The sequence below is a fragment of the Apodemus sylvaticus genome, chromosome 2 (assembly GCF_947179515.1).
Source record: "Apodemus sylvaticus chromosome 2, mApoSyl1.1, whole genome shotgun sequence".
Classification (NCBI taxonomy): domain Eukaryota; kingdom Metazoa; phylum Chordata; class Mammalia; order Rodentia; family Muridae; genus Apodemus; species Apodemus sylvaticus.
Genome location: NC_067473.1, coordinates 35729544 through 35749990, shown reverse-complemented (window position 1 = coordinate 35749990; position 20447 = coordinate 35729544). Strand labels below are relative to the sequence as shown.

At 35.2% G+C, this 20447-nt stretch overlaps 1 protein-coding gene across 4 annotated transcripts in view; it reads right to left on the bottom strand.

Moving 5' to 3' along the window:
• The window catches only part of Phf14 (PHD finger protein 14), a 174648-nt gene that overhangs the window by 17246 nt on the left and 136955 nt on the right, over window positions 1-20447 (bottom strand). For 3 of the 4 annotated variants that reach the window (XM_052173245.1, XM_052173244.1, XM_052173247.1), the window contains one exon: window positions 18454-18571. In XM_052173245.1, coding sequence (XP_052029205.1) covers window positions 18454-18571 — 118 coding nt within the window. Of the gene's footprint in view, window positions 1-18453; window positions 18572-20447 lie in introns of those variants that run through there. The other variant, XR_007976556.1, reaches the window with a different exon arrangement.

Below are 20447 nucleotides of genomic sequence, written 5' to 3'. Positions count from 1 at the left end.
ATGCTGAATATTTTTCTGATACTGGCAAATCAACACATGGGGTTTGCAGATTCAATTCACTGAAATTTATAGCTGCAAACTTAAAATCTAAATAGACATTAGGTCATTAGGTAATGGTACCCCTGTGTTAAATAAGGTAGCAATCTGTTTTGAGAATTTAACGTAGAAAACAACAAACTATACATAACTATTTCAGTGCTTTCTTATTTTACAGCTACTCTCTCAAGAAGGAAATAGTGATGCTATCTCAGTATAAGCTGCAGCTGAAATGATTAAGATGGTTTTCTTTTTGACACAGGATCAGTATAAGGTCTTGTTTTTTTTTTCAAGCAATGAATTATAGCTGATACTTCAAACGTATTCTATCTGAATCTTCTAGCCCTGAAAACAGAGAAAGCATAAATATTTATTCTATATAAACTGAGCAGACGCAAGATGAAGATAAAAATGATTCATTATGGCATATTGAATAATGGCTATGTATGCCACTGTAAGAACAGAAAAGGTCATTAGGTATTGCTACTGTCTTAGAAATCCAAGATGGCTAAAGTTAGCAAGAAAACTAAACATTTGCAGTTTTACTTATTTGAGGTATTATGTGTTTTTGTGTCCTAAGATTTATGAATAATTAAGTTAAGTGTAAAGCATATATTGGAGAAAATCCAGTAATGATGTAGTATCACACAAAATCCCCCAAACAGAAAATTAATGGCCAGCAAACCTATTTGGTTACTTATTCAGTTTACCCTTGACATTTCTGCTTTTAAATATTCACATTATAAACCCTTAACATTTGGTAGGTAAGTAATTCTCACAGCCAGCTAACTTGAAGAAAATATATTGGGAGTTTGAATTTATTTTTCCTTTCATGAAATAGCATTTTTCAATTTTAGTAGGCAGTACAATAAGGAAAAGAAATTAGTGATATTAAAAACCTGTATCAAATTATAATGTTACAGAAGATAAATATTTAAAGATTATAAGGGCTAAAACCAAACAAGTTCAACTAGGTTTAAAAATTCAAAGATGAAAATACTAATAATTAGGAAGAGATCTGCTTCACTGCACTGATGCAACACAAATCGAATTGAAAGAACAAAAATCTGTTTAGCTGACTAAACTTCTGTGGAAACCATACATGCAATTACGTTTTTGGTGAACTACAGTCAATATAATGCAGAGAAAGGAAAATTTAGTATATTATTTTATATCAAACCAACAAGCATTATTTATTCTTTTGATATATTCCTAATAAAATGAAAAACAACAGAAAATGTTCAACAAAAGATACTGTAAATTTTCCTAGGTTACGATTACTTCTATATTAATATATCCACAAACCTATTAAAATATGTAGATCTATATAAACCAGTCTGGATTGTACTCAAATAGGTAGCACATCCTAGTCTTGACAAATATGTGGATTTAGTTAAGCTGTAAATGTTGAAAGGAGACATGGAATAGGACAGAATAAAACTGAACACAGGAAGGATGAGACTGGAACACTTCAGTGTGTCTATATACCATATATCCATGTATAGACAAGTGGGGTTCACTTCCATCTCACAGTAATACATCAGTACATTACTAGAAACACTGAGGTAATCCATACCCTATGGGGAAATTTAATCAAGTGTCTCCCTGTTCTACAATCATTTGTTGTAGGTACTATCTTAGAGGCTTCATGTTTCCTGCCATACTGCCTATGTCTTGTCATTTATTCTCAGTTCTTCAAAGACAGACACAAATTCTTGGCACCCTATTTATTGCTTAACATTATAAATTACCAAAACTGTAGGATTAGTATGAATATCATTCATTGTTTAAATGCAACCCAACTTTTCAAACCCCTTTAAATTTGGTTTCAATCTAAATCAACTAGTGATTTCTATTTGTCTTTATTTCAATATGGAATTCACCAGAGTGTGACAATTAGTTTCCCTACGTGCGCTAACTTGATCCTGTTCTTTCATAGGGCTACATGTAAGGTTATTCATGAATAGAGCTTAAGAATTAATCCTCTTACAACCTGTAAACAACACCAAGTCATGTGTCAACTCTCCTCCAAATGGCTCAAGAAAGACATGAGTACACACTGACATGTGGGAATTATTAAGGGGAGAGTTCAAATATAAATATAAAATTTAATAACAACAATGCCAAAATGATCTTAATCTTATTTCTTTGTAGTAACTAAATATTTAACTTTTTAAAAAAAAAAAACCTCACTTCAATATCTGAAGAAATTTTTAGGTTGCTCGAGCCAGTCAATTTCTGTGAAAGTAGAATATCATATATGGAATATTTTCTATAGTTTTTTTCCTATGCATTTACTACTGTATATATTATTTTTCCCCTGAAGACAATAAAGAATATCAATAGAGGCTTCACTTTTACAAAATTTTAAGCTTGGACTGAAGGTAAAAGAAAATTTAGTTTTAGAAATATCTTTACCAAAAGATATAAAATACAAAGGGACAATAGCAATCATTTATTTGTGCCTAGATGGGTTGCCTAAGTTCTATGCCTACTTAAGTCATAGAATTTCAAATTCAGTTTTAAACAAGGAAAATTAAAACAGAAAAATCTCTGAAGCAGTGGCTGGATGGCACCTGTAGTGCACTGCTCACCCTGAATCAGACAGCTCACTGAAATACCAGCGTGCCTTACATGGCAAGTATGCAGCCAGCTGAGGCTTCATTGTATGCCTTAGGACAGGTTTGGCTACATTGAAAGCTATTCCTACTAAGTCTTAATAGGACTCACATTTTTTTTTCTTGGATATTATGCTGAAACTAAAATGAAATGTTTTAGCAACAAAATAATAAAGGTGGTAAGTTATGTCTCTGGATAGGGTCAGTCACAGTTTATACTCCAAAAATATATGAAAGAAAAACACATAACCTGCAAGGCCACTGGTAAGTGCCAAGTTCCTATCATTTCAAAGGTCCACACAGTACTATGTAAAGAAGCTTATAAAGGCTTGGACTTAATGTCTGTATGTGTCAAATAGTTGATACAATGCACAGTTTTCAATAATTACAAAGTGATCTGAAACCTTATCTTGTGGATTATAGTCTCTCTCTGGCTCTCTAAGAGATTAATAAATTCATTGTCAAAGGAAAAATACCGTAAGAAAAAAAAAACACACCATCACACCAAGTGTACTGGACACTAGAAAGTTCAGAAGCACAGCACCCTGGAGATGATCTGTGGTTCACATAGATATGGCTAAGGGGCAGCTGCCAGTAACTGCTTCCTCTGCCCAGCATCAAGACACTGTTGTATAACCTGTCACTAGAGGAAGAGATCAAATTTCACAATTCTGCACAGGGTTTACAGTAAATATAGAACCCTTTCACATTATCATAACATTAAAGTTATTATAAACCGATTCATTCCAGTGGAAATTATCTGACCTAGCATGTATGGGTTATAATCCTGATAAAACAGCAGATGATAGAAAAAAATAAATCTATAATTTACTTGTTAATTATTCCAATGTGAATGCTGTATAGAATGTTAGCTTAACACCTAACACTGAGGAAATTTTAAGTAAGTCAATATTAAAGGAAAGGCCAAGATCAAGGTTATTTATGCCAGTGTTGCCTAACAGTCCTTCATCATCACTCATACATTTCTTAAGTAAATACTATCCTCTGAAATTTTAGTATCAGGTGTGGTTTTGATGTGGTCTCACTCCGTGGCAACCACTGAAGTGGAACTCACAGTAATCTTCCTGCTTCAGGTAGGCATCTGAGTCTCAAGACTATAGGCATGAGTCAATACACTCAGTTTACAGTTTTTGGGGTGTTACAATGATAGGAAATTGTAAGATGGCAAAAACAAAACAAAACAAACAAAAATCAAGATAACCACACCAATCTTCCACTGTCTTATATGAAGGTAAAATGTAATCATATAAATTACTTACACTGTCTAGTCCCTAATTCGGAATTCTGACAACAGTTTTGTCAACAGTCTTGCCTCGTTCCTAATACAGAGCACTTTACTAGGGAGGATATATCATTTACCAGTTAAAATGCTTAAATATAATATACTAAGATGAAATAGCCTACATAGCAAAAAAGACTACAATCTGCTTCTCAGTTCATATACACATGAAGAACTTGAAATCCTTTCTGCCTGCATCTGAGAAAGATGCTTGTCTTGAAAACCCCTGCCTGAATAAACTACCGAGCAGCCTCTCCAGTACCTTGCCATATAGACTCAGCACTGTGAAAGTCATAATGGCTGTGACGGTGTTCACCCTTATCAAATTGTCCTTAATGTCATGGAAAATGTAGCTCTTTAAAATACAAAAAACACAAAATAGAACTGATTTTACAAAAAAAAAAAAAAAAAAGAGTAAGCTCTTCTTAACACATGCTGAGAAATTAAACTACGGTTAATAGTGCTACCCAAAAGAAAAAAAAAAAAACCCGACTTACTATTTCTGTATTTCTGACTCCTCTCCCTGCCTTCTGTTTTAAAAACCATCTGACTTTAACAAGACACATCTGAATGTATCATAAGTTAATTCTTTATCAGTTTTCATACATCATCCTTTACCTTGGTCAGCCAGCTGAAAATTATGTAAGCCATAAATTAGCTTTAAACAAGCTCGGAATCAGGCTGGAACTGGTTTTCAAATTAAAGAGCCTTCAGTATATTACAAGGTGCTGTCATTTTATTACCCCAATCAATTTTGTGTGGCCTGAGGTGGAAGGAAAATGAATGCTGTCTTCATTTGCAATGGGTTTATCTCCTAAAGCAGGCTCTGGAAACGTAACTGCAGCAATGAATTGAAAGCTAAGGTTACATTTAACATTGCCAACACAGAAAATTGTTACTCCTTAACAAAGTTTGAGTTACAAGAGAAAAAAAGGACAAAGAGTATTTCCAATAATGGCAGTTAAGCCAATGTGTTTAATTAAATTTAAATAGCCTTCAAATGAAAAGAAAAAGGATAAAAACAGAGGGATCGCCATTCTCAATGCTTCATAAGTATTAAACAATTTATCAATATAGATTTCAACCTTAATCTCAATGAAAAAACATTTATTAGTTTTTCTTATGTACAAGTATAGTAGACAAAGAGTGTAGACCACTCAGTGTAGGCCTCACCCTCCCTAGCACTCCCTGAACTCACTCCCAAATGAATTTAGAGGTGAGTTCCCTTTCAGTGACAAATCACAATTTTGGACATCTACTCTTATAGAACAAGGAGAGTAAAAAATATTTCTGTGTTTGTCAGGATTTACTTAGCTTTTTGTGACGGTAACCATCTGATATCGTCATGGTTCCTTCTGTAGTGTGAGTTTCACAAAATGCTTCCACATGTCTATAGCTTATCATAGACTAATCACTAGATTTATCAAGTAACACTATCATACTACAGAAGATCTTGACACACTCAATTAATAAATGTTGACAGGCAGAGCACTCACTGGCCAATACTGACTTGGACATCACTCTGCCTCTAGCCAGCTGTGTAAGTCTGTCGTGACCATCATCTCCAAGCTAATTTTCCTTATCAGTAAAAATTTAAGGCATTTGGACTACAGTAATATTATTCTAATTTTTAACCACATAAGTACCAGTAAAACTAATTAAGTAGTTCCTGTCCCTTTTTTTTGTTCTAAAAAAAAAAACCCACATAATCCAGTTATGCTAAATGCGTATCATTTTAAAAGCCAGAAGAACTTGCAATCCCTGCTAGGGAGCAGAGACAGGGAGTGCGGCTTGAGCTGAGTAGCCTAGTTTGCTTGATAATCTCCAAGCCAAATGAGAGACTGCCCCCAAAAAGGTATAGGGATCCCCAGGAATGGACATCTGGACATCTGTGACTGTCTCTGGGGTGCACACATGTTCATATACATTCACATGCATAAATTTGTGCACAACATGCACTTACAGGCACAGACAATGAACAATTATGGATATGGAATATTCAGATTCTAAACAAATTAGACACTAGTAAGTTCACTGGTAGATTGCTCATCTTAAATTTAAAAGAATTTCCCAAGAAATCATTTTCATGGTATTTAGCCCACCTACAGTGAAATAACATATGTATACAAACTGGGATAGTAGACTTAAAGTCTTGCATTCAACTAGAAGGTACAAATACAGTGTATCAGGGACTGAGGGACTAGAGGCACTGTTTTCAGATTCAAGAATTAAAAGCAAATTGTGGATAATATATCATTTGAAGAAAACTATGAAAGCTAGATAGTATTTCACAGATATACGAAAGTGTAACTTTTAGGGTCAAGAGTTATATATATAGTTATTAAATTCTAACACACAATAAAAGATTTAGCACAGCTTATGAATTAAACTGTAGATATTTATTCAATAATTTATGTGAAGCATTGTAAGCATATAGCATATCCACCAAGACAAAGTAAATATTCAAACACTTATGGGCTATAGCTCCCTGTACAATTTTGTGCAGAACATGTGGTTTTTTTTCTGCCAGATTCATTATATACTTTTAGGCAAACCAAATATTATTCACTTTAGAAGTAAAGATTTTTAAAAAATTAAACTGAATTTATATTTTAAAAATATTTGCTATAATCAATTTATATATTAACAAACATGCTAAGTATACCAGGTAGAACAGAACTATTTATAAAAATATATAATTTTTATATTTGCTGAATAGGTATTTTCTTCTCTTTTATCTTTTCTGCATATTTGGGTCATGGCTGACACAGATTTATACACTAGACAATTTTTGTGCACCAGTAAACAGCCTCAGGCATATAAAGTACAATGTAGGATACAGGACCCATATTACTTATATACTTCCTTTTGCCAGAATAATGCTTTAAAAATATTTTCAAAAGTGGCTAAGCAGGAATCAGACTAGCAGTAGAGAAGTAGACAATTAAAATATAAAAGATGTTTAATACCTGACCCTTTGTCTTTGAGAAGATAGGAAAAATCCTGCTGTAAGAGTTTTCAGTCAGGCTAGTGCAGATGACTTGGACATCAAAGATGCCAGCTCAGAGAAAATCCTGCTGAATACCAAGGGAGCAGGCAAGGAATTGAGGCTAGTCCCAAGGACTGTAGAGAAATGGAGGCTTTAAGCTGGAGGCTATGGTTGGGACATGAGTTTTCTCATCTAAGGGTTCTTGTGCTGGACGCTTGGCAGTGTTAGGGTATATTAGTATAATCATAGTTGAAGGTCTTTAGGCCATTAACAGCACTGTTTCCAGAAGGAGGGAATGGCCTTCTAATCCCGCCTAATTCCAAGGAGAAGATTGCTACAAAAGAGTAAGTCTGACTCTAGAGTCTTCACCTTCTGCTCTTTCCCTTCTAGTGAGCATCTGCTTCTGTGACGTCATCTAACATGCGATTCCTCCACCACAGCTGAAGCAATGCCACTGTTAGGATCCTGAACCTCTTAAGCTGACAGTCAAGAAAATTTGTTTTCTTTGTGAATTAACTTGCTCAAAGTATTTTTATTATAGCAACACACATGAACAAATATCCCACCAAGGCATTCTGTAATGGGGGTAGTAAAGCATAGAAGACAGAAAAGTGAGAGTCAGGGAAGAGAATGAAACAGAATGATGAGAGGAGAGGAAGAGGAGAGGGAGACATGTGGCTCTTTTTATCCTTCCTTCCTGTCCTGGAGTTTCTGACCTGGAGTGTGAAATGTGATCTTTTGAGAATGACTGAACAAAAGTAAACATTTTATTGATGGGAACAGAACTTTAAGGTTGGAGAAAAATGAAGTTGCATTGTTCCTGTGGTAAAAACAAAGACACAGATGAAAAGACATCTCTCTCTCTATCCCTCTCCCTGCCCCTTGTTTTACCTTTTCAAGACACGGCCTTACTATGTAGTCCTTGTTGGACTGGAACTCAGTCTGGAAAATAGGCTGGCATCAAACTCACGGCTTGCCTCATTCTCCTGAGTGCTAAGGTGTGCAGCACTATGTCTGCTATACAGACCTCTCCCATCCTGTGAAACCTACTTTATTCAGATTCTTTGCCTGTCTTAGAGTAGAACAAAATGAATTGTATTTCAAGGTGTTCCAGGAGAGATATGGCGAATATTAAAGTGAGTTATTAAGGAGCAGTTTGCTGTTGTAGGCTCTTGGAACTGCCTAATTACATTAACAAAATAAGATGAAGTTTAATACCTGTACTCACAACTTGTTACAGATACCTATCCATCCTCAGAATATATATATATAGTTGATAAGCTGAATGTTGGCTATTTGTTCTAACTCCCTTTGTAAACTTTGTAAACCCAAAGCACACAAGAGGCTTCATATACCTTCTCCCTAGCTCCAGCAGCCTGGCTGTAGAGGCTTCAAAGAAAAAAAAAGAAAAGAAAAGAAAAACAAAAACAAAAACAATAGCAACAACAACAACAACAACAAAAACCCCATAACAGCTGTAACTGCCATTTCAACCCCACTCTACCCCGAGACTTTCCTAAAGGCCCTAAATGTCAATTGTTTTCTAAAGGCTATAATGGTCTTTCCAGCCCCAATAGCCAGGCCCTGACTTACAAGGAAAAAAAAAATTACCCTACTGGTCCTTGAGTTTACTCCAACAATCAGACCACATAACCCCTCAATCTCAAGCCACCCTGGAAAGCTTCTCCCCATCCCCAAGAAACCCAATATAAACCCTGTGTTCTCCAGATTCTCGGCTGCAACTCACCTGAGCAGCGACAGCCACCCTCCTGGGGGGGGGGTCCCCCTCCCAATACATCTCTTGTGTCGGGTTTGCTGTGTGCTGTGACTCTCTGGTATTCCTTGGCTCACTACTGCCAGGATGCCTTTTAGAAGTTCACTGGGGAGACTTTCCTGGCATCTGCCTTACTACCACCAGCTCAAGGGATTCAGTGTATGCTTCTGGCTTCTGCAGGGATCTGCATTTACACACACATTACTCCCTCCCCCACCCCCAGGCACACATACATTTATGTAATTAAAAATAAGATTTAATAAAAGAACATGGAAATGCATATATTGCGTATACAATTAAGGACATTTGCTATATAACAAACTGATAAAACTAAAATTTTGAAAAGTAACCAGCCTTTAAATTGCAGTACATTGTTTTCCTTCTTTATAACCATTGTGAACATTCTACAATGATCACATCTTACTGTTCTGACAGGAAATGTATTTGTATCTTGTTTCAATCCTTTAGTGGCACAACCCAGGTTGGCCTTGACCTTGTCCATGCTCCTCCAATTTTAGACTCAGAATGTAACACTGTAAATAGCTGCATGTGATTTTCTTTACTGACTCCAACTTTATTTGGAAAAGTGGACTCAGAATGAACAACAATCACAAAAACAAAGAGAAAAAAAAACAGAAAAAAACATGTTTTAAAGCAGAATTTTATACATTTATTATTTTAAATATTCTTGCTGTTTTGAATTATTGCTTCCCTAATTTTATAGCTCAACTCAACAATCTACAAATATATTTACATCTATATATACCATTTCTACTATTATTTTCTACTATAATCTACTAGAACAGAATTTTCCATCATGTACACAATGTAAGCTGGGCATAGTGGCACATTCCTGGAATATCAGCTCTTACTAGGCAACTAGCCTTCATAAAAAGGCCTGAGGATAGTGATCTAGTGAGACCTTGTCTCCTAAATAAACAGGCAAACAAATAAAACACAACATATACATTGACAAAATACAGGTTATCTTTCAAAAAATTGTTTCTGCTGAATATTATGTGTGTGCACACCACACACACACACACACAGCATGAGGTTCCTGTAAGCATCTGAGTGTGGAAGTCAGAGGTTACCTTTCAGGAATAGTCTCTCATTCGCTTAGTTAGGGATGTCTCTTTTGCTAATTTTGCCTCATTGCATCCCACTGGCTAAGCGGACTGTGAGCTTCCAGGCCGTTTCCCTTTTTCTAACTCACACTGGACTGTAGGGGTACTCAGATTACAGATTCAAACAAAAGTGATGGGGTTTAGACTTGAAGGACACAAGTTGGCCTGCACACCAAGTGCTTTATGCAATGAGGCATCTCATTGGCCTAATGTATTATCTTAAGTATATCTTTGGCTGGCATTATTTTAAAATTTAATATATTTTATCATCTTATTTCAATTTTTAGCTAAAAGTTCAATAAATTAGTAGGAAATAATGTCTTCAGGGTATCAGAAATGCTCTTTTCCTGTTACTCAAGCATATTTTCAGTTAAAAAACGATTTTTATGTTTCCTTTTATGTTCATATCACTTAGATATTTTCCTATTACTCCTATTAGACCTGATACAGCCATTGCTTAAATTTTGACCTACTAAGTAATTCACAGGACCACCATTTTATATTTAGCATGAAATATACATTTTTCTTGATGTAAAATACAGGATAACATAATATGTAATTTTAGTTGTTAAGAAAACTATAAATTCTGTAGTTTAAATTTGTTAATTATATAATGATAGCTATCATTGCCTCCTAATTCTAGGATGAAATTGATGTTTTTCTGCAAAGAAACTTACACATTATTTCAACTATATAATGTAAAACTCTCACAGAAACAGGAAACTCTAATTGGTATGTTTGCAGAAATTGTGTTTCACAATGATATTGCTTTATAAAACCATCTCTTCTACAAACAAGTCATTAATTCTGAATCTCAACCACTGCTACAAAACAAGCTAAGCCTTACATAACTGGAACACTTGTTGAAGGTCATAGCACTGTAGTTAAAACTGAGTCCATAGAACAAAATAATCATGGGAAGTAGAGGGTGGGAGGGAACTGGGAGGAAGAGAAGAGGGATAGAAGAAAAAGAAGGGGGAACAGGTGTGCGATGGGGTGGGGGAGATATACAGAGGGTCAGGAAATTGAACAGAAGTGTGTAGCAATGGGGGATGGGGACCTCGGGGTAGCCAACAGAAAGTTCCAGACTCTAGGAAAGCAAGAGTTTCCCAGGACCCAACTGGATGGCATTACCTGAAAAACCCAACAGAGGGGAGGAAGAACCTGTCAAGACCATATCTAGAGGTTAGGCACAGCACCTGGTTGAGGGATGTGGCCACCCATCCTCAAAAATTTGAACTCAGAATTGCTCCTGTCTAAAGGAAATACAGGGACAAAATATAGAGTAGAGCAGAGACTGAAGGAAAGGCCATCCAGGGCTACCCCACCTGGGCATCCCTCCCATATGTAGCCACCAAGCCCAGACTGAAGTGCTTGCTGACAAGAGCCTGATACAACTGTCTCCTGAGAGGCTCTGCCAGAGCTTGACAAATACAGAAGAAGATGCTCACAGGCAGCCATTGCACTGATCATCGGGTCCCCAATAGAGGAGTAATGGGAAAGACTGAAGGAGCTGAAAGGGTTTGCAACCCCATAGGAAGAAGAACAGTATCAATCAACCAAACCCCGCAGCACTCCCAGGGACTAAACCACCAAAGAGTACACATGGGGCCCCAGCTGCATAGATAGCAGAGGATGGCCTTGTCGGGCATCAATGAGAGGAGAGGCCCTTTGGTCCTGTGAAGGCTCAATGCCCCAGTGTCAGGGTGGGGAGGCAGAAGTGGGTGGGTGGGTGGGTGGGTGGGTGGGTGGGAGAGCACTCTCATAGAAGAAGGGGGAAATAGGGGGCTTCTGGAGGGGAAACCAGGAAAGGGGATAACATGTGAAATATAAATAAATAAAATATCCAATTTAAAAAAATTTTAAAAAAAATCTGAGCCCATCTATTTTCCTGAGCAGAAACAGTTCTTTCTTCTATCCCATAGGCATATTTTGATTTTATTATAATTTAACTACTTTCCCATTATACAATATCTTTCATCATATTTAATGACAAATGAAAATTATTACTTAAATATACAAAATGCTTAATGATATACAGTCTAATTTTAGAATTGTCAAATACGAATTAATTGAAAGTCAACTAACATGACAGCACAGTACACAGGCCCTGTGTCTACAGCCCCTGGTTTATATCTCCTCTCTGAGTTCACTCAGTTTAGCTTAGGTTTGAGGATTACCTTAAAGGGTTGGATCTCACAATGATACACATATAGGAAAATATCATGTTGTACACTAAAAATGCAAAACACAAAAACAAAAACATTACCTGATAGGCAAAAGGATATATCCTTAAGGTACAACATACAAGTTAGGAAAGAAAAAAGTCACAGAAAAGTTGATGTGATGCTAAAATACTTAAATTATATGTTTAGTAAACTATAGAAAACAAATTACCCATATCTTAACTAAAATGACTGAAATCTTCCACTGATATTTAAAGCAAGAATATAAATGACACTGGTTAGGTTGCCACTTTCGCAACTTACAATATGCTAATTTACTTCAACCAGGTTTACCATCTATCTATTCCAGTTACTATTTTTCTTCCACTCCCATGATTTGTGAACACAGTAAGCATCAGAAGCCATGTCAGAAAGTTAAAGAATTCTTTATGGATGGTTGGAGCCACCATGTGCGTGCTGGGATCTGAACTCAGGACCTTTGGAAGAGCAATCGGTGCTCTTACCCACTGAGCCATCTCCTGGGCATACCCAGAGGATTCCCCGGCATGCAATAAGGACACATGCTCCACTATGTTCATAGCAGCCTTATTTATAATAGCCAGAAGCTGGAAAGAATCCAGATGACTCTCAATGGAGAAATGGATACAGAAAATGTGGTATATTTACACAATGGAATACTACTCAGCAATTAAAAAAAATGAATTCATGAAATTTTTAGGCAAAATGGTTGGAACTGGAAAATATCATCCTAAGAGAGGTAACACAATCACAAAAGAATACACATGGGATGCAATCACTGATAAGTGGATATTAATTAGCCCAGAAGCTCTGAATGCCCAAGATACAATTAGCATATCAAATGACTTCCATGAAGAAGTAAGGAGAGGGCCCTGGTCCTGGAAAGGCCTGATCCAGCATTGTAGGGGAGTACCAGGACAGAGAAAAAGGAGGGGGTTGATTGGAGAATGGGTGGAGAGAAGAGAGCTTATGGGACATATCGGGAGGGGGAACCAGGAAAGAGGAAAGCATTTGGAATGTAAACAAAGAATTTAGAAAATTAAATAAAAGAATTCTTTACTTTTTGAAAATTATTATAAAATATCCTTTTGTAATAATGCTCAAATTTTAAATATGTAAACTCTTTACTATAAAATGAAAATAAGTAAAATGATAAAATGCTATTTTAGAATAAAGGGCAGAAGGATGCTGGTGATTCCTCAAAGGTATTTCCTTCCATATAGGGTATCCTGCTGTACTTTGTGTTTAATTTTCTCAGTTCTGATTAGTTCCTTGTCACATATGGCATTCCACAGCATGGTACATAAACTCATCAGGTCCACATCACCAAAGTTAGAAAATGGCTTCGCTTTTTCAAGTTTCTAATAAGTATATGTTGAAAAGTGATTTTTAGTATTTTAATTCTGCAAATTATTTTAGAATACATTAGGAAGCAATTATCTATATTAAAATATTTTAATTATTTTGTATTCTGTAAAGAAATATATCAAAGTACGTGTATCATAAACATTGACCAATTTTATCTGAAACAATCTTATTTCCAGGTTGACTTGGTGGAACATATGTTTAATTATATTATATATTCATGGAAAAACTTTAGATTATTGAACCAATCAGATCAGTACTGATTCCAGTTGTATTGCAAAAGAATGACAGTAATCTGTTTTGCTAAAATTGCTATTTAATAAAATATTCCTATGATAATGAAGCATATAAATTCCTAAAGTAGGCAGTTTTATCATTAATTATTTCAGAACATAAGCAACAATATACAATAGTATTGTTATTGTTGGCTTGTTTTGATTAAATGTAGTCTTGCTATGTAGCTCAGACTTTCTTTACTCTTTTATAGACTATCAAGTTAATTCTTTTTAACTTCATCACTAGCTATAATTTTGGAACAGAAATGATACATTACTAGCAGCCCCAAACACTCAATTAAAAACTACAAGGCAAACAACATTTATATATTTTCCCCCAGGGAAAATGTTCTAAGAACTACAAACATGCTTAGCCTCAAAAGCACATCAATAGGCAGCGTGCAGGCTTAACCTTACTCACTAGCAAGCAGGAAATCCAGAGTTCATGTTAAAAACAATTGAACTACCTGGAACAGTTAGAGAGAATAATACATCATAGATTAAATATTTAAACTTTTAGCAAGGGGCTACAGAGATGACATTGGCTGCTCTTCTAGACAGAGGCCCCAGATTCAATTCTCAGTGCCTTCATGGAAGCTCTGTTTGTAACTCCATTTCTGGGGAATCTGACACCCTCACACAGACATCCATACAGAAAAATAGCAATTCACTGTCAATACCTAAACAAATAAACAAATAAAATTACCAAACCTACCTTCCATCACAGATTTTTTTTTCTACAGGACTCACATGCACAAAACAATACAAAACATCTTTTGATTGTCTTTACTTTCTACAGATTTTACACATCTTAAGCAATATGAGGTTAAATCAAAACTCAGAAAAGATTAGTGCAGAACATTTCAGTAAACTGCAGTCACTATGTACAAGGGTCAAAACTACTACATCAGGATGGGATTTACATGAAAATGATTTCTCTTTCAGCAATGCTAAATTCAGAAACCTATATTCCAACATGTATGTCATATAAAATCCCAGAAGTCAAATTAATAGTTAAAGTATTAGAAAGTCCTTTTTATGGGTCAGTTATAAGCTTCAAATTTAAAAGAACTTTTAAGCATAGATCATTTTAATATTTTTCATAAATCTTCACAATGCATAAAATCTAGACATTCAATCTCCCATATTACTAGGTTCAATTAAATGTGCTTGTTTAATGTATTGTGGCAAGATACTCCTTGGGGAAACTGCTATATTAAGTTCCCAAAGAGGCACAAATGTCAAAACTATTTACTTGAAAATAAATACATTGATATTTTGTTTTCATACATCAGTTACAGAAGTTTCATTTTCCTCCCCTGGGTTAACCACCCTTACATCCACCTTTTTCGGACCCCTAATTGTCCTGCTATTCTTGACCTTTGGACCCCGCATATTGAACGACCTTATCGCCTTCATAAAAAAGAGGATAGGAGCAGTGCAGCTGGTGGTCCTGTGCCAACAACATGAGACCCTGAGGACAGGACCTGAAGAGTATGAGTTAGTTACCCAAGACCCCTGAGCGTAGCTCCAGGATTGGAGCTTGTGCATGAAAAGGGGAGAATGAGGGACCCTACAGGCATTTTCCAGTCCCACATCCTCCTATCAGTTTCCCCCTCCCTCCTGGAGTCAAGGCTAGGCCAAGTTCCTTTCTCCACAGGAACATTCTTGAATGAAAAATTCTCAGAATGTACTGACTGATAGTCACCTGACCCTCTGGAAAAATCCCAGGTAGAGTTCAAATGTGTGTCATGCTTGCTAGCCAATAGATTTAAAGGTCAATATGCTTAGCCAATAAGATTGAACTGTAACCTTGCTGATGTAACCTGTGCCCCTAAAAAGTATAAATACTGCTTGTAATAGCCATTTGGGGTTGCCTTCTAAGTAACTCATCTTGAGGGACTAATTGAAGTTTGACCATGATGAGCCAGAAAATAAACCTCTTGTTTTTGTATAGAAAAAAAAAAAAACCACAATACTCAGTCTAGTCTACAATACTATACATGTAAGTGGGTGCACTTAATCATGTCTGTTCATGACAGGCCAGAGGCAGGTGCCATGTACCTTCCCTACCACTCAGACTCTCTTTCTAAATCCAGAACTCACTATTTTGGTTGGACTGGCTGGTCAACCCACTCCAGAGATCAGCCAGTGTGTGCCCCACCTGGTGCTAGGCTTACAGACACAGACTGCAGCACTAGGCTCTTATGTAGATGCTGCTGATCCGCGCATATGTCCTCATGCTTACCTGCACAGTATACACTTTACCTACCGAGCCTTCTTCTCAGTCCCTGTAGGTGTGATATTCTTATTGAAGGTGCATACCACAAAAATTTAGGAAATTGCATTTTATAAAATAAACATTCCATGTTTATTAAAAATTGGCAAGTATTTAAGAAAAAACTAAAGAACTCTCTATAACTAGTAACAATGAAATATGGAAATTAAATTCACTATATGAACCTAATTCAATCTATGACCCTACCAGTACCATTTTATACTAAAGGGCATTACTAAGACAGACCGCTGGAATGAAACCGAGGAGCAGAACAGGGATGCATGAACAGAAGCTTTCTGATTTTTGTTGTTTTATCTGTAAATGTAGGATGACAGGAAACCACTTCTAGGTTTTCATGCAGAGCTGTGATTATATCGTCAGAGAGACTCCTCAATTACAGGACAATGACTATTTATATCCATGGAATGAATATATTAAATTATTCACCAATTTCAAAAACATTAAATGTGTTTGTCATTTAATATTATGTACCTATTCTTAAGTGCTAAGTTTCTAGAGAACACCCAAGTCCTTATGATTGGATAACAATATAAGTGAACCAAACAAAGTCAATTATGATGAAATTAGTATTATAAAAACTAATTGTATTTTTATAAATGTTGCAATTTTACAGAGTCTAGAAATATTTTAAACTTTTTATTATAAAATATATTCAGGCCTAGAGATTACAATAGAATGTTACATATAATTAAGTTAAATGTCACTTTGTTTCATACTTTATTTGGAGGCCTCTGGTGAAAAGAACAATAAAAGAGAAGTTTCAAAGAGCTCTTGAGACAGCTTCCAAAGCAGAAAGGACTGTAATGGAATCAGAATGGGAAGCTACTAAACTAAGAAGCCAGTAAGGATGGAAGAGCCGGGAAGACTCAGAGTGATTCCCCATGTCAAATAAGGACAATGAGGCTTCTGAACAGTGCCAAGCATTTGGTTTGGATAGATGGATGGAAGAAGAGATGCAGGGTAAATGTAGATCAGAGAGAGAAAGAAAAAATGCTTAACTTTTGTAGGCACAAAGCATTAATGAATGACAGAAACTAATTTGTAAATAACCAAAATTTTGAAGCTTAAGAAAAAAGTTTCACAATGCATCTGTGTTAAGCTAGAATAAATCTTGACTACTTAAGAATATTTCTGATTCAACAACATTATAAAATTAAAATTAACTTTAGAATAACAATTTCATCAAATTTGACATCATTTTCATACTGACTTAACTTATTTAAAAAATGGCTCTCATTTTACAATAAGCCTTTATTTTCCTTATAACTGTATGGAATAATAATATTGTTAACCCATGCCTGAACCTTATGTCCTCATGCAAAGATATTCAGCATTTCTGAAAAATGAGAACAAATACCAAGAATCTAGCTATTCTTTCAGGGCCTTTAAACAAACAAACAAACAAATAGAAACTATAGACTGCCATAATTGAAAGGTAAAAGCCTGATACTCTGAAAAATTCAGAGTTTAATTTAGAAGATAAATGTAAAGCTTAATTTGATTTTTTTGTTTGTTAGTGGACATTTTGCTTTCATTTGAGTAATTATCTAAGAAAGATGTTAATGAGCTGTATAGGAAATGGCATTTTTTATTAGATATATTCTTTATTTACATTTCAAATGTTGTCCCCTTTCCTGGTCCCTCCCCCCACCTTAAAATCCCCTAACCCATCCCTCCTCACCCTGCTCACCAAAATCCACCTACTCCTGCTTCCCTGACCTGGCATTCCCCTACACTGGGGCATCCAGCCTTCTCAGGAGCAAGGGCCTCTCCTCCCTTTGATGTCCAACAAGGCCATCCTCTGCTGCATATGGATCTGGAGCCATGGGTCCCTCCATGTGTACTTTTTGGTTGGTGGTTTACTCCCTGATTCAAACTGTTGTTTTTCCTATGGTACTGCAACACCCTTTAGCTCCTGGGGTCCTGTCTCTAACTCCTCTACTGGGGACCCTGTGCTCAGTTCAATGGTTGGCTGAACTTTGCATTTGTCATGCACTGGCAGAGCCTCCCAGATGACAGCTGTATCAGGCTCCTGAATTCCCAGGGACTTATTTGATTTTCATCCTTTCTAATAAGCTAAAATAAGTTTATATTATTAAAATTAATTTTAAAATGATTTGAGTCTATGAAACAACCCTAATATATTTATTTGCTTCATCTTAAGATGAATCATCTCCAAAATAAAATAAGATTTTATTGTTAAGCTCTTTGACTAACAGTTGTTCCCTGCTATGGCCTCAAAGTACTAAATTAGCAGAGCCATTATCCTATTACAACAATATTTAACATGCTAGAGTAATATGGAAGCCATACAAAACAGCTAAATGCTCTACATTGGAGGAAATTTAAGCCATCTAATATAGTTTTCTTCTTCATTCTTAAAGTCAGAAAGAATGTTGTGGTATTAAAAAAAAATTGTAAGATGAAAGAAACTAATTTCTTTTCTTCAAGCCTTTAATCCCTTACCTTAGAAGATGAAGAATCACATTCCTGACATATCCATCCATAGCCTGTTTGTTTAGGAGATTTTTTCAAAGGAGGATCTAAACAGCCAAAATGGTAGCACAGTCTGCATTCATCACATCTGTAGGGTAAGCAGAGTCACAGTGTATCTAAATGTTGAAACTATTTATTTCAAAGACAAAAGAACAAAGTATTACACATAATAACTTTAACATTTAATTCTAACCTTTGTTCAGGAGATTCTGAAATAAAGATTTATCATAAAGAAGATCTAAATCTTAAATAAATCTTGTAGAGGAAAAATTGAAACAATACAATTTGCATGGAACAGCATTCTGATAAAAAAAGTTAAGAATAATAACTATATATGTAAGTATATGTGCAAAAATTAGCAATCAAAATTAAATTTTGAACAAAGAGAATTAATCATTTATCCAGTAGACAGTTCACAGAAGTCTAAGCTGTAATTTCTGTCATATGATTTATGCTTCAATTTATGCTTGTATTTTTTCAGGTTAATGTATATTATAAATGAACTTTCTAACATTTATAGCATGCTACCACAATCTATAGCAGACACAATCTCTTTATGTTAAGTAACAGAATATTTAAATATACAAGAAGAAGCCACTTCAAGGATGAATATTACTCTCACTAGTTTTTGTCAAGTTTTCTCCATGTACTTGGTGTTTCAAATACTTCTGAGGATACTTAGCACTCAGCAGATGTTTTGATAGTCTTGCCTCATATGATGTACACAATCTAAGAAAACTACTATACCTATTCTTCGCTTCAGACAATCTCATCCTGCTGACAATGAAGAAAAATCTGTATTATTTCAGTGTTTTTAAAATGAATTTTGCATCAACTGGAATCATAAGACCAAAATTGAGCAACTAGTATCAAGATGTATATATCTTACAAAATGTGTTTCATTTCTGGTTTTCTTTGTAATTTCAGTTACAGAGAAGTACTTTTTTAACCAATCAAATTTTATTACTGATTTCTCACGGTTTAGAGCATTAAAATTCAATTAAGTTACAACTAAAACATCAAAGAAAGGATTTATTAAGCAGATTACTTGAGTACAACACAAAATTCCCATTCAATAAGCATTGGGAAAATACAAAACGGAGCTATTCTTATGTATATACCAAAAGAAAGTAACTTTAAAAATGACCACAATAAAGAAAACAATCATCTATATATTTCATCAAAATTTCTTACCATACTACAAAAACCTAGCCTTTCAAGGACCCATTTCACAATTCCAGAGTCAAGTCATGCAGGCACATGTAAGTGTGAGGTAACTATACACCATGACTTACTCATTATTACTCTATAACTTAGTTCTTATCAATGAAATAAGTGAATGAACTATTTTCAAGAAAACTGAAGCTCAAGAAATGAACTTGAAGTGTACATTTACTGTAATTCCAGTTACACAAGTGAATAAAATAAAACTGGTAAGTGCTTTTTTGGTATGGTTATGGTATATTATAACACTGCTTGGAAAAAATTAAAAATATTTTAAATTTTTAAATGTTCAAATAACTGTTTCTCTGGCATTTAAAAGCAAGATTATATAGCTAATATTAAATGTAAAATAAGTATATCATATGGTAAGCCTACAGAATTAATACTTAGGTCTTCCTTTCTCAATTGAATTAATTTACCTTTCAGCAACTAAAATTTCCATTACACTAAATACTGCGATACAAAAGCCTTTTAAGTAAGACTGATTCTAAGTTGCTCAAAAGGTTTGGAATCATAGAGGAATACTGATTTAAGAATAGGGACTATAATATGTCACTAATCCTTTTAATTGACATGTTATAAATACCATTATTTGGTATATACCATTATACCATCAGGGGGAATATATAAAATCCAATTTTCTCTGCCTTTGTTACACTAGGATCATCAGCCTGAATTACAGTTGGTGCTACATTTCTGTGGCAAGTTTCTATAGTTAAGATACCATTCATCTGCCTTTT